This window comes from Nannospalax galili, unplaced genomic scaffold (assembly GCF_000622305.1).
Source record: "Nannospalax galili isolate Female #2095 unplaced genomic scaffold, S.galili_v1.0 scaffold85, whole genome shotgun sequence".
NCBI classification, from domain to species: Eukaryota; Metazoa; Chordata; class Mammalia; order Rodentia; family Spalacidae; genus Nannospalax; species Nannospalax galili.
In genome coordinates this window covers 10455744-10468321 of record NW_008358866.1, presented here as the reverse complement: position 1 = coordinate 10468321, position 12578 = coordinate 10455744, and the positions used below count along the sequence as shown (strand labels likewise).

Below are 12578 nucleotides of genomic sequence, written 5' to 3'. Positions count from 1 at the left end.
AACTAATACACCATGGCTATAAAAGGCAAGTCAAAACTGTGATTTTCAAGATAAAAGTACCAGAACTCTTGATCCATTGGGTAATGCTAGAATAGGGTACATCAAGAATCACTTCAGAGGTTTTTCCCTAAGATGCTTCACAGAAGTATCATTTATAGGATAAAAGGAAGATTGGAGCTATGTGATTAAAATCAGTTTAAGACATATAATGTTTAAGATGTTTATCATATATCTTAGTAGAGATGCGAAGTAAACATTGTTAAAACTTCAAAGGATGGATCAAAAATATACCCAATTATATATTTATGCAAGTGTGTAATTTGTACATGTGTATAAATTTATAGAGATTAGAGAAAAGTTCTCTGGGCTAAGTGTTGGGTTACCCCAACCTCTACTACTTAGACAGAAAAAAGGGGCAGATTGATTGGGAACTAGGAGGCAACTAGGTAGGTGAAAGGAAGAAAAATATGATATCATAAAGACTAAGGAAAGCATTTCGAGAATTAGGAAGAATTTATAATTGTCTAACAATAGTGAAGAGTTAGACAAAATACACATAGAAATGTGTCTTGGGTGTCATGGTGACAACTGTGTTAGGTATCGTGAAGTCCTATAAAACAAGATGACACAGCCGTCCTTGATAAAAGTATATCCTGTTCTTTTTCTCCATAATAAGGAATTTTTAGAAAATTTCTATTGAATTTTTGTGCATTTCATACATGACATCTAAATAATATTTAGACCCTTCTCCATATCTGCACCTCCCATCGCCCCCACAAACCAGATTTCATGCATTCTGTCATACATGTTTAAGGCCTATTGAGTCAAGTTTGTGACCCCAAATGTCCCTTCATGTGAGTTCATCCACCGGAAGGAACCTAATCAGCCTGTCTAGTGTCACTCCCTTAAAAAAGACCAACTTTCCCTCACCCAGCAGTGATCAGCTGCTAATAGTTCCTCAGTTAAGGTTGAGACTTCTTACCCAAGGAAATCTACTTGAAAGAGAATGCAGAAGGAAAATCAGGAGGTAAGAAAATAGAAGTAGCCTGGTCTACATAACGAGCTCCAGGCTAACTAGGGCTACAGGGAGACCAAGAAACCGACCAAACAAACAAACAAATACAAATGGCTGGAAAAATGAACAATGAAATGAAGCTTCAGGAGGACACGGAGTCATATGTGGACTTTCAGATAAAGTAGATGTTTCAGCCAGCGACTACTACAGACAGAAACTATTAATACCTGTGAGGTTTATTAAATGACATCAGAAGGGCAGAATTCATTTTGTAGGAAAGAGGGGAACAAAGTCCTTGTAAGGACCTAAGGAGAAAGGACCAAGAACAGTAGCCAAAAAATTAGTTTCTGATTGGACCAGAGTAATAGCTTTGTAAGAAGAAGGAAGATAGAGACAGCAGGAATAGCTCACCCTGCCCTAGCTGATACCGTGCATGCAGTCCAGTCCGGTGGACTTGGCTTATTTCTAATGCAGAAATTTCAGTTCAACTTAAGTTCATTGTTAGCTAAAAAATCATAGAGAACGTATGATGACAGTCAGTCCTAGGAGAAACATGCCCCTTTCAAATGGCATCTGGTGTCTGTCCCTGTACCCAAGACTGCCCCTCATATATAATTTAAGATAAAGTCTTTTGACATAAAACTAAAACAAATTATATGAATATTTGGATGGCATATAGCTCTTGTAATTAATTCGTAACCAACACCAGAGTTTGTCTAAATTATAAGAAATGACAATATTTTTGCAAGAAAAGGTATCTGCATTTGAAAGGTCAAGGTCTACTGCTTTATGCTAAAAATAACCCTGAAAATGAGGACATTAGTGATTAGCTCTCTCAATCCTCTAATCTGATTATCAGTTTGGGCAGATGTTCTTCTTTGAGCATTATGACAATGTATTTATATTGTCACTGTCTGTTTGCTCTCAAATGAATGTGAACTTCATGGTTGGATAAAAAACAAACCTGAGGTAGAGCTGTCCTGGTACTGAAACACAGTCATGAGCACAGGTCTTACAGATCCCTAATCCTAAAACCCCAGTTCCAAAATGCGCCAGAAACTGAAACTTTCTGAACACTGATAGGATTCCAGCAGTGTGGAAAATTCCCTCCCTAACCTCTCCATATATGTGATACCCACATCTCCCATAACTTCTCAGTACACATGACACACAGAAGATCTGTCACTGAATGCCATGTTTCCATCTCCATGTTTTCTAACCGTTTATCAGTATTTGCTCATTTCCAATCCTTCCTTATTCCTGAATTGTCTTTCTCATAGTTTTCTTGATGTCGTATTCTACTTGTCCCCTACTTAGTTGACTGAATCTTCTCAATAAATTTGTCCCCTTTCCTCTGGCCAAAGAGTAATGTAATGATTATCATGACTCAGTGCTCAGCCTTGGGAACTTTTGTATGTTATTCCAACTAAATAAAATTATAAGATTTATACACACATGTACACACATTCACAAAGAGATTAGCATGCAGGTTCACTAAAATAGTGTATAAAATTACTTTCTGGCTGCATATATGAGCTATATACAAACCACATGAATTTTATGTTTATATTTGCTTTCCATTCCTAAGAAGTTCCATTTTCTATACTCTTATAGAGACAGAGCACCTGAGACAGCCAGACAAAGCAGCTTGCTAACGAAGGAAGAAGCAAACCCTAGAACATTTTAATATTGCTAGTATTAACCGAATTACAGTGTTTCTCTTCCTATCCTGTTATGGTATGGACTCTAAATTGCTTATGTATCTTTTCCCCAAACATCTAGGACAGAGTTTGGTACATTTTAAACACTTAGCCAGATTATTTTTATTAGGTGATTGCATGAATGACGACAGTCAGGGACACATCATATATTCCATTATCTCCTTCTCTGGAAAGAACAGGAATGATAAGCATTAGTCATAGAGAATGCCCCATCATTTTGAGTCTTTCCAGCATTACATTATACTCTCAAATATACTTTAGGTCCAACAGAGGGTGCATTAGAGAAAATATCTCCTACTTGGCCCAATTCACTAGAAAAGTATATAATTGGTTAAAGAGGTACCTAAACTTTAACAAAACTCTTGACTTTTCTCTCTCATAGGAGATTGCCTACCAGGTGCATAAGCTCCTCCTTATTGCTAGCTGGACTCATTTCAAATCTTATTTTGACAAAGTTTTCCTTAACTGGTAGTAAGACCTGCCTGCTTTTTAAGTTATTATCAATGTAAGGCCTTTAAAAAAATCTTATACAGCAAGTCACGTGGATCACTTAATTCTCATTCACTCATGAACCAGACATGCTACTTTTGTCTAAAGTGTCTGACAAAGAGTGAAACCATTTGCCTCAATCCCTTCCATAGGTTCTCAGCCAACTGAGAAGCCTATGAGGTTGTCCGAGGATGGGGTATTGCATGGAAGGTTTAGAAACTGTAGAAGCTCTGGCTGTCAGTGCAGCTATAAAAAGTGAGTGACCATCTTGGAAAATTGTTTGGCATTTCCTAATATTTCTTTATGCAAGAATACTAAAAATTGTATTTCCACACAAAACGTCTTTATTCGTAGGCCCAAGCTAGAAACTTTGTGGTATATAACAAGATATTTATAGCATCTGGATATTGAATTAAAAGAATTGAATTATTGATGTGTACAATAGATATATTGCAAAAACAGTGGTTGAACAATTCTTTTTTAAATGTGAATAGTAAGATAGATATAGACCTGTAATCCCAGAGTTTAGGAGGTGGTGGAAGAAGGAGGATTAGGTGTCAACCTTGTTGTCAAGGTCAACCTTGACAACATAGTGAGTTCTAGGCCATCTTGGGATTCATGGGGCTCTGTGTCAAAAGGAAAAAAAAAAAAAAAAAACATGTTCTTATTCTTAATTGGGGTAGTCATTAACCAAGGGTGAAAATCCATCAGATCCTGTACTTAAGATACAGAAAGAACCTCTATTAAGTGTAATCCCATTGACATAGACATATAAACACATTCACATTTCAAATCTAAGACTCCATGGGTTTTGAGATTAAGCAACTTGGGGCATGATACTGAAGAACTGTAAACTTCAGAAGCAAATGTGATCTAAATTTATTTCAGATTCACTTATTATGATACAGGGAAATGAGAACGAGATCAGAGGCAAAGAACTGATACGTGTAGAGGGCTTCAAGTTTACCATGGCTTTTGTGTTTAATTTCATATTTAGTGTTCTATTCTAAGGTGTTGGTATAGCAGCATGAGCTAAGGACTGGGTGTTAGGAAGAATACAGGGCTGAAACCCAAGAACTTTGGATTTTAAACTCAACAACCAAAGTTTATAAACATGACCAGATATTTTATCATTCTAAGTCTCGTTTGTGCCTGTGCAAAAATCAACATACTTATAGTTTCTTGCACCATTTGAATTTTAAGAACTCTGTGACTTATATTTTAAAGAATTCTAAATAATTTTGAGCTTTTCCTTAGCCATAGTCACTGCAACTGTCACTTGGAATGGTAGGAATAAGTCAGTCAGGATGATATTTTCACAGTACCCTTCCAGCCTTCCATTTCCTGTTGACAATGGACAAAGGAACAGGTTTCTTCAGGCTTAGAGAAAGCTTTAGACCTAGATACTGGTTCAAGGATTGAAAGGATATGATATCCTCCCAGACACTGTAGAAGTCACTTTGTTCCTCCCAAGTGGCCCCAAGTATAGGTTCAATAATGTCAGAGTAGTCCTCAAGGAATTAAGATTCATTTCACATTGAAAGATGACTATATTTTACAAGTATTAAAACACTTAAGTGTCCTCAATTAAAAAGTATAAATTACTTCCTGTCAAGCTGGCTTGACAATCCAACTCTCCTTCCTCAGTCAGTGGTCATAGAGGCCTTGAAAATGCACCCATTTGACACAGAAAGAGAGAAAAAAACTAACATATCTAGAGTGCCTGTGTGCCTATGAACTCTATATCACAGAAAGAGAATAGACCCCAACTTCTCATTATGCCCTCTTCTCACTCCCAGTCTAAAAGTAGCTCTGAGTGGACTGACTGAACATGCCGCGCTGAGCTTATTCCCTTAGAAAGAACTACTGCAAAGCGATGACTGTTTAATGTGACTCCTTCTAAGCAGAGCGATACCCTCTGAGCTCAACCAAGAAGAGCTGATGTGAGCAAGGCAATAAGACTCAGTCCTACAAGGCCAGTTCCTATTGCTATTTCCTGATCGGAGCTAACACATAATGTTAAAACAGTATACCAAGGTGGTCAGAGAGAACCCAGTCTGGGATGATGTAAATAGATTCTGAGACATCCTGTGAGAAACTGAAAATCTCTTTGTGTGCTTAGACCCTTTCCATCTAACCCATATCAGACATCCTGACACAGCATCTTTGTATAGAGAAAGAAACTGAGGCTCAGGAAGTTTAAGAGAACAAGAAATAAAGTCCAGACCTCTGACTCCCAAGCCTGTTTCAACACAGCATGCAGCTTCCAAAAATAGCTGCCCTGATTCAAAAGGCTCAGTTTTTATATGCGCAAAAGCTAGCCAAAATGTGTCCAATTGCTGGGAATAAGGGAAAGAAATTATAGTAGTCAGCCCTGAATTACAAATCTAATTCATTATTAGTTCTTTAATTTTAGTCCAGTTTGGAAATATATTTAATTGTATTCAGAATGGAAATAGGCGAGTTTTCATTAATGTTTCTTCTGACCCTGGTAAAATATTTGCTAAAATTTCACTTTCCTGATAACATCTGGAATGTAATACGAAGGTCTAGTCTGATTCTCCAATGAATGTGGGAGATGTATTGCCTTCCAGAACCTGCTTAATGTACTGAGCTGGCTCTCTCTGGCTCTGGCTCTGGCTCTGGCTCATGGACCATATCTATTTCTGGCAAATTCTTCATTCAGTGAGGCTGCAGTAGTGGCTTGAAGCTAGCCATTTTTGAAAGCATCACAACATAGAAATCAGTAAACAACATAAACCAGCTCCTTCCTTTCTTTCTTTTTTTTCTCTCTCTCACAGCCTGCAGCTAAGCATTTACCTTGCTATCTCCATCTATTGTTCTTAATCATTTGTGTCTTGTAATGTTAATGTATTTCCAGATCAGGCTAGTCTTCCTAGGAATGTGACTCTATAATTTGACGTCAGTGCAACTGAAAACTAGACAGGTTATGATGTATAAAATATACCAGACTCCTGACTCTCTTATGAGCAAGTGTACTGTATTTTTCAGAATTTTCCAGAAACTTGGAAGAGATCTTTAAACTTACCCTAGTGTCTTCAGGAAGTCCGGAATAATTATTCACTAGACAATGTTTAAAAAAAAAAATCAAGAGGAAAGAGGGAGGACGGGAAGACACATTCATCAAGAGAGTCCTTTAGAAGTTCCTCCAAAAATTTCCTTAATAACATTATGTAAAGTTTCAACATTGATTTTTTTTTCTTGTTATTGTTATATAAACACTAAGTAGGTCATAGGCTAATATATTTAGAGAGTCAGGAGCTTTCTTAGCTGTGCTCATGAGCAATGTGTGGAAGAGGGTGATCAGGCTAAAGCTTTGGTACCCTGCCCCCTCCCCCAGGAAGACCTATTTAGACTTTTATGTTCCTTCTGCAAAAGCAATGCTAGGACAGTCATTTCAGCCAGGGTGTGAAACAGTGAACAATCATCTTGGAAAACTTTGTGGCAGCTTCTAATATTTCCTTATGCAAGAACAGTAAAATTTGCATCTCCACACAAAACACCTTTATTCACAGGCCCAAGCTAGAAATTTTATAGTACATAACAGGATATTTGTGGTATCTGTTTATAAAAGAATTGAATTATTGATACATACAATAGATATATTGTTAAAAACAGTAGTTGAACAAAAGTTTTTAAGAATGTGAACAGTAAAACAGATGTGGCAGCACAGGCTTGTAATCCCAGCATTTGGGAGGTTGTGGAGAAAGGAGGATTAGGTATTCAAGGATGGCATTGACAGCATAGTGAGTTCAAAGCCACCTTGGAATCCATGAGACTGTCTCAAAAGAAGAAAAGATGTTCTTATTCTTGATTGTGATAGTGATTATCCAAGAGTCAAAATCCATCAGATCCTACACTTAAGATACAAAAAGAACCTCTATTAAGTATAATCCCATTGAGGCAGATGCATAGACACCTTGAGATTTCCAACCTTGGGAGTACTTCTGCTCTTAGATGAATGGGCTCAGGGCAGACCAATGGACCTCGGTCTTTCCTCAGCCCTACGTACGTGACCTTACCCTCCCAAGGATTTAGGCTTCTTCACTATGATGCTGCAAGTTGGAGCATTGAGCAATGACCCTGCGTGTCATTTCCCTCTGGCTAGTCAATTTCCCATCACTGACACAAAGGCACTCTACAGGCATCCCCTCCTGGTAGCCTGCGAAAGTTTGGGAGGCAGGTCCAACTTTACAACTGGGCGGGGAAATTAATTCCTTTCTTTGGGACACCTTCTGTTGTGCAGGGGCGGGGTGGGTCACTGTCCTGCCTTGTGAATCAGCTGCACATGCTTGCCCCGCCCCCGTCGAGGGTCCGCAGGACACTCGCCCAGCATAAAGCCGGCTTCCACAGCGAACTGGAGGCTCACCCTCCTCCCTCCAGGTATCCTTGGAGCAGCCACTTGAATCCGCACCATGGACCCTACTCCGCTCTTGGGGCTTTTGCTTCTGCTGCTGCTGCTGCTGCTGGTGGGCGCTGCGCCCGGCCTCGCTTCTGTGCCATACCCAGGTATCTGTCCAGGATCCTCGCCAGCTGCCTGCTTCTTGCCAGGCTGTCCCCAGCTTCCCCTCGTCCCCCACCGCCCACAGGGATTGGCGCCCTAGTTGGTGCAGAAATCTTTGCTTGGGAGCGGTGGGGACAGCTGCGTCTGTCCCTCCCAGGCATCAAGTCTGACCTCCTTCCTGCTTCCTCCCTTCTGGCCCTCCTGCAGGAAACAACGCAAATATTTGCCTCTTGCCCAAGAAAGAAGGACCCTGTCGGGCCCTCATGCCCAGGTTCTTCTATGACAGGTACCTGCAGAAGTGTCACAAGTTCAATTATGGGGGCTGCTACGGCAATGCCAACAATTTCCACAGTTTGAAGGCCTGTGAAGAAACTTGCGGGATGATAGAGGGTAAGTGTGCCTTTCAGGAGTCTGCCAGCACAAAAAGGCTTTTCAGAACATAGCTGATTTTTCAGAACTGGTTGTCTGCAGTAATTTTTAGCCTAAAGTTTCTCAAGTGTTAAAGTGGCTTTTTTTCCCCCAAAAGTAATTCCAAGCCTACACAACCACTTATATGATTTGTCTCAGACTTTCTTGTAATTCAGTGCCCCTGTGGACTCTGGGTAAGATGTATTTTTGTCATGAGGCATGATCAATACAAGGGAAGATCATAGGAGGTCAGCCTACATACTTTTCTGTATCTGTCTTTAGTTCAGGGCCCTGTTCTTGTCAGGTACCCATCAATATAGAATATGGTTTGGTGAATCTATTAATGTGTTTTAGATCATCATGTAATTTTATTTTTGTTACCTGATATTTGGATTAGTGTCAATATGTGGCTTAGATCCACAATAGTATGTTTGCTTTGGTTTACCATTTTGAAATTATATCTATTGAGGATACTATAAGACTTTGGCCAGGGAGAAATATGCATTCATGTGAGTAAGTTTTCATTAACTTCCAGTGCAGAGACCTCACAGAACAGTCTTGCCACTGAACTTGCCAGGTAACAGCTGAGTCAGTGCATTCATGTCACAAGAATTCCATTGCATTCTGCCCCCCACCCCCCATCCCACTTACTTTTTTGCCTTTCTTTTTCCATGAACTACACACATACACATTCTAATCTAGATTCTTCATGTGAGAAATATGCAGAAAACATGTGATATTTGTCTTTCTGGGGGTGGCTTATTTTTTATAGTTTTTAAGTTTTTTTGAGAATTTCAGCATGATTATTATATTTGCATCATTTTCACCCCTCCCAGTCCTCCCTCCAAACCCTCCCAGTGTCCTCTCAATTTCTTGTCCTCTTTGATTCTTATTCTAGGCAAGACAGAGAAGCTGAGTGGTTGAACATAATAGTCTCCACTTTCACCCATTTTTTTGTGTGTGAGCATCCTGATTTCATCTTTGTTTTCAGCTGAAAAAAATTCCATTGTGTATACAGCCCATTTTTACTTAGAGATTCATCTGTTGATGACATCTAGGCTGTCTCCATTCTTTAGCTACTGTGAATAGTGTAGCGGTAAGCATGTGTGCAGATATTTCTGTGCTCTGTAGACTCAGAGACCTTTGGGTATACACCCGGGAATGGCATAGCTGAGTCATGTGGTACTTCTACTTTTTTTTTTTTTTTTTTTTTTTTTTTTGAGAAACCTCCACTCTGACTTCCGTAGTGACTGTAACATATTACATTCCTACCAGCAGTGAGTAAGAGTGTGTTCCTCTTTCCCCACCTCCTAGCAACAATACTTGTTTGTTTCCTTGATAATAGCCAAGGAAGGCTACTTCGGAATAACATTTGATTGCCCTCTCTTTTTCTCCAGAAGTTCGTCCTGTTTGCCGGTTGGAAGTCAATGAGTACCCATGCAACAAGCCTAATGAACAGTATTTCTTCGACCTAAGTACCATGACATGCAGAAAACTCATGCCTGGTTTGTGTAACAAGAATGCCAATGTATTCCCTGATGAAGCTACTTGTAAGGGCTACTGCCTACCAAAGACAGGTAAATACTGTTGTATATGATGTGCCTATCTCAGTTTTCTATTAAGATTCTTTTGTATGAAAATCAATAATTTGATCTGAAAATGAACATGGTTTACATTATGGTGATTGCACATATTATGTGATATTATGTGTGCATGTGTGTGTTTCTAGGGATCAAATCCAGACCTTGTCAGTTGAAACATTATTGCTCTGTAAAGGAGCATTAGCTCCCCATTTTTCCATATGTGGGTACAAACTGAAGATTGATGATTTACCAATTCTTGAGGCTGTGAAGTAACAAAACTATTTTCAAGTTTTTGCTGGGTTTTGTGTGTTGTTTCTCTGAGCATCCCTAATCAGAAATTCTTAAATGTGACAAACTGGAAAATTATGAAGTCTCCGAGCCTTGACATTGCTTCACAAATGGAAATTTCATAGCTGACCTCAAAATGTAGGCACACTGAAAATACTGAATACAATTGCCATCAGCCTCTTCATATAAGATGTATATGAAACATAAATGAGTTTCTTATTCAGATTTGCATCCCAGCATCTCATCTTCAAGATATTTCTGAAATCTCAAACACTTCAGTCCCAAGTATTTTGGATAAGAGATATTCAACCTCTATTCCTCATCTTCTCAATTTGTACCTAAAAATTAGAGGAAGGGGTCTAAAGGGATTAGGAGGGAAGAACAAGAGAGGGAAATGATATATGCATTCTCTCATTTGCGAATCTAGATTCTCTCTCTCTCTCTCTCTCTCTCTCTTTCTCTGTGTGTGTGTGTGTGTGTGCTCGTTCATGCACATGTCTCTCTCTGTACACATACACATGAACAGTATACATGATAACATAAGTGGAGACTCTTTGGGAGGAGTAACTGGACCAGTAGCAATGGGGAGGACAGATGGGGGATGATAGCAGGGCTTTGGGGGGGATAAATATAAGTGAAGCGCAATGATATTTAAAAATCCTATTGGTTTTTTTTACACCAACTAAGAAGTTTATGGAATATAGTATACATGAATGAATGCCAAGAACCCAGGTATTTAAACAGTTCTGTGTATGAGATGGTGGACTATGTAGATTTCAGACTTTGGTTAAGCTTTTATATTCTCTAGTAATTACAAATTACATCCCAGAGTGCTCGGTCCTGCCTCCTTTCTCCATGTCTTCAGGCATTTTCCCTAGAATAACATAAACACAGATTTTAAACTTAAACCAACATGAAAATCTTCTGTGTCAGAGCCTTTGATAACAATCCATAGATGTACCGTGTTGAAGAGACATTGTTCGAAGTTGTGAATTAGTGAGGAGATGGCTGCTGTAGATGTAAATGTGGTTGGTACCAGCATAGAAAGTGTGTCAAAGAATTCCATGTACTGCTCCTTGGAACTCAGCCCATTGTAGCATATCTAGTTGGGGGCTTATTTCTTCTCATGTGAAAAAGTAAAAGATACAGCTTCAGAAGGAATTATGTTGTATTAAAAAATTTTAGAATAAACAAAATGAAGCAAGAAAGCTTACCTGTAATTTGAGACATCTTATGGTTCCATGTTTTGGATTGAGAATGAGGTTTGTGAGGGATTAGAATTTCTTCAGCTACTTTAGTAAACATCTTCATTGCTTAGTTGGGTATTACAGCATTTCTAATTTTCTTTTCTTTTTGGAAAGGTCCATCATATTGCTATAGTCCAAAGGATGAAGGCCTGTGCTCTTCTAACATAACACGCTATTACTTTAATCCAAGAAACAAAGCCTGCGAGACTTTTACCTACACTGGTTGTGGTGGGAACAACAACAACTTTTATTACCAGGAGGATTGCTATCATGCTTGTGCAAAAGGTAGCAATTTTTTTTCCTATTTAGTCATCAAGCAAACATAATAATGATTAACTTATGGGAACATTATATTTTATATAATGTTCTAGTGGCAAATGATCATTTCTAGACTAATTCTATAACAATAGTACTTGCATGCTGATTGGTTTTGTCAGAAGGTATATGTGTACTGGCAAGGTGTAGCAAGCTGCAGTTATAGCCTCATAGTTTTTAAGGTAGACTGTTATGAGTTAGTTGAGCTTACGTTATAATCAGGAGAAAGGACATGAAGTGAGATCACAAGCATTTGGAAAAGTTGATTTAAAGTGAGCATTCAGATGGAAGCCATTTGATGTTAATTGTTCTTTTGTTGACTTTAGCCTTGAAGAGCTCAAAGAAAAGAAGACGCCGTCAAAGAGTCTTATAGCCAAAAGAAAGCTGAGACTTTGGAAGCCATATGCTTACACATTCTCTTTGAGTCATCACTGTTCACTGCCTTTATGGTTCTATCTAGAGAATAGCAGGGTAGCATGAGGAAACAAATCATTAGTGACTTGAACACCAGATCTGACGGATTATTCCACTTTTATAACCTGTATATTTTTATACATAGCAAACTTTTCAAATGTGAACTTACCATTTTAAATGAACTGTTCAAGTGTTTCTGAGGTTGAATTCTTTCAATGTGTAAATGTGCAAATATGCCTCACCCAAGTTCTTGGGGTTTCTCCTTCAATTTCAGAAGCTAGCGATTAAATAGCCTAAAACAATGTAATTGTTCACTGTTAACATATTTGAGCATGAACAAGAATGTGGCAAAATTATTTCATTATGCACTTCAAAGCTGAATATATTTTAGAACCCAGGAGACAAAGTTGTAGATTTATGACAACTTTTTTAAAATAGCCCCAGTGGTATCATGTAGTCCTTGCTAAGTCTTGTCAGATGTGATGAGGAAGGAGAGTAATTTCAAAGGTAGTAAAATAAACTTTTGAATGAATTTAAAATATTAATAAATTTATGAAAATCAGAAACCCTCTC

General features: G+C 38.6%; 1 protein-coding gene across 1 annotated transcript; it reads left to right on the top strand.

Moving 5' to 3' along the window:
- The first annotated feature begins 7459 nt into the window (after window positions 1-7459).
- Window positions 7460-12200, top strand: Tfpi2 (tissue factor pathway inhibitor 2). The gene is made up of 5 exons (XM_008822586.3): window positions 7460-7755; window positions 7958-8140; window positions 9556-9735; window positions 11391-11561; window positions 11918-12200. The coding sequence occupies exons 1-5, from the start codon at window positions 7662-7664 to the stop codon at window positions 11962-11964; spliced, it is 675 nt and encodes a 224-aa protein (XP_008820808.1). The 5' UTR covers window positions 7460-7661; the 3' UTR covers window positions 11965-12200.
- The last annotated feature ends 378 nt before the right edge of the window (window positions 12201-12578 follow it).

What these genes read in the sequence shown, in the direction of transcription:
- Tfpi2 (XM_008822586.3), top strand. Translation starts at nt 7,662, where the DNA reads ATGGACCCTACTCCGCTCTTGGGGCTTTTGCTTCTGCTGCTGCTGCTG. An exon ending in CGCTTCTGTGCCATACCCAG is followed by an intron (nt 7,756 to 7,957) that starts GTATCTGTCCAG and finishes GCCCTCCTGCAG; the next exon opens with GAAACAACGCAAATATTTGC. An exon ending in AACTTGCGGGATGATAGAGG is followed by an intron (nt 8,141 to 9,555) that starts GTAAGTGTGCCT and finishes CTTTTTCTCCAG; the next exon opens with AAGTTCGTCCTGTTTGCCGG.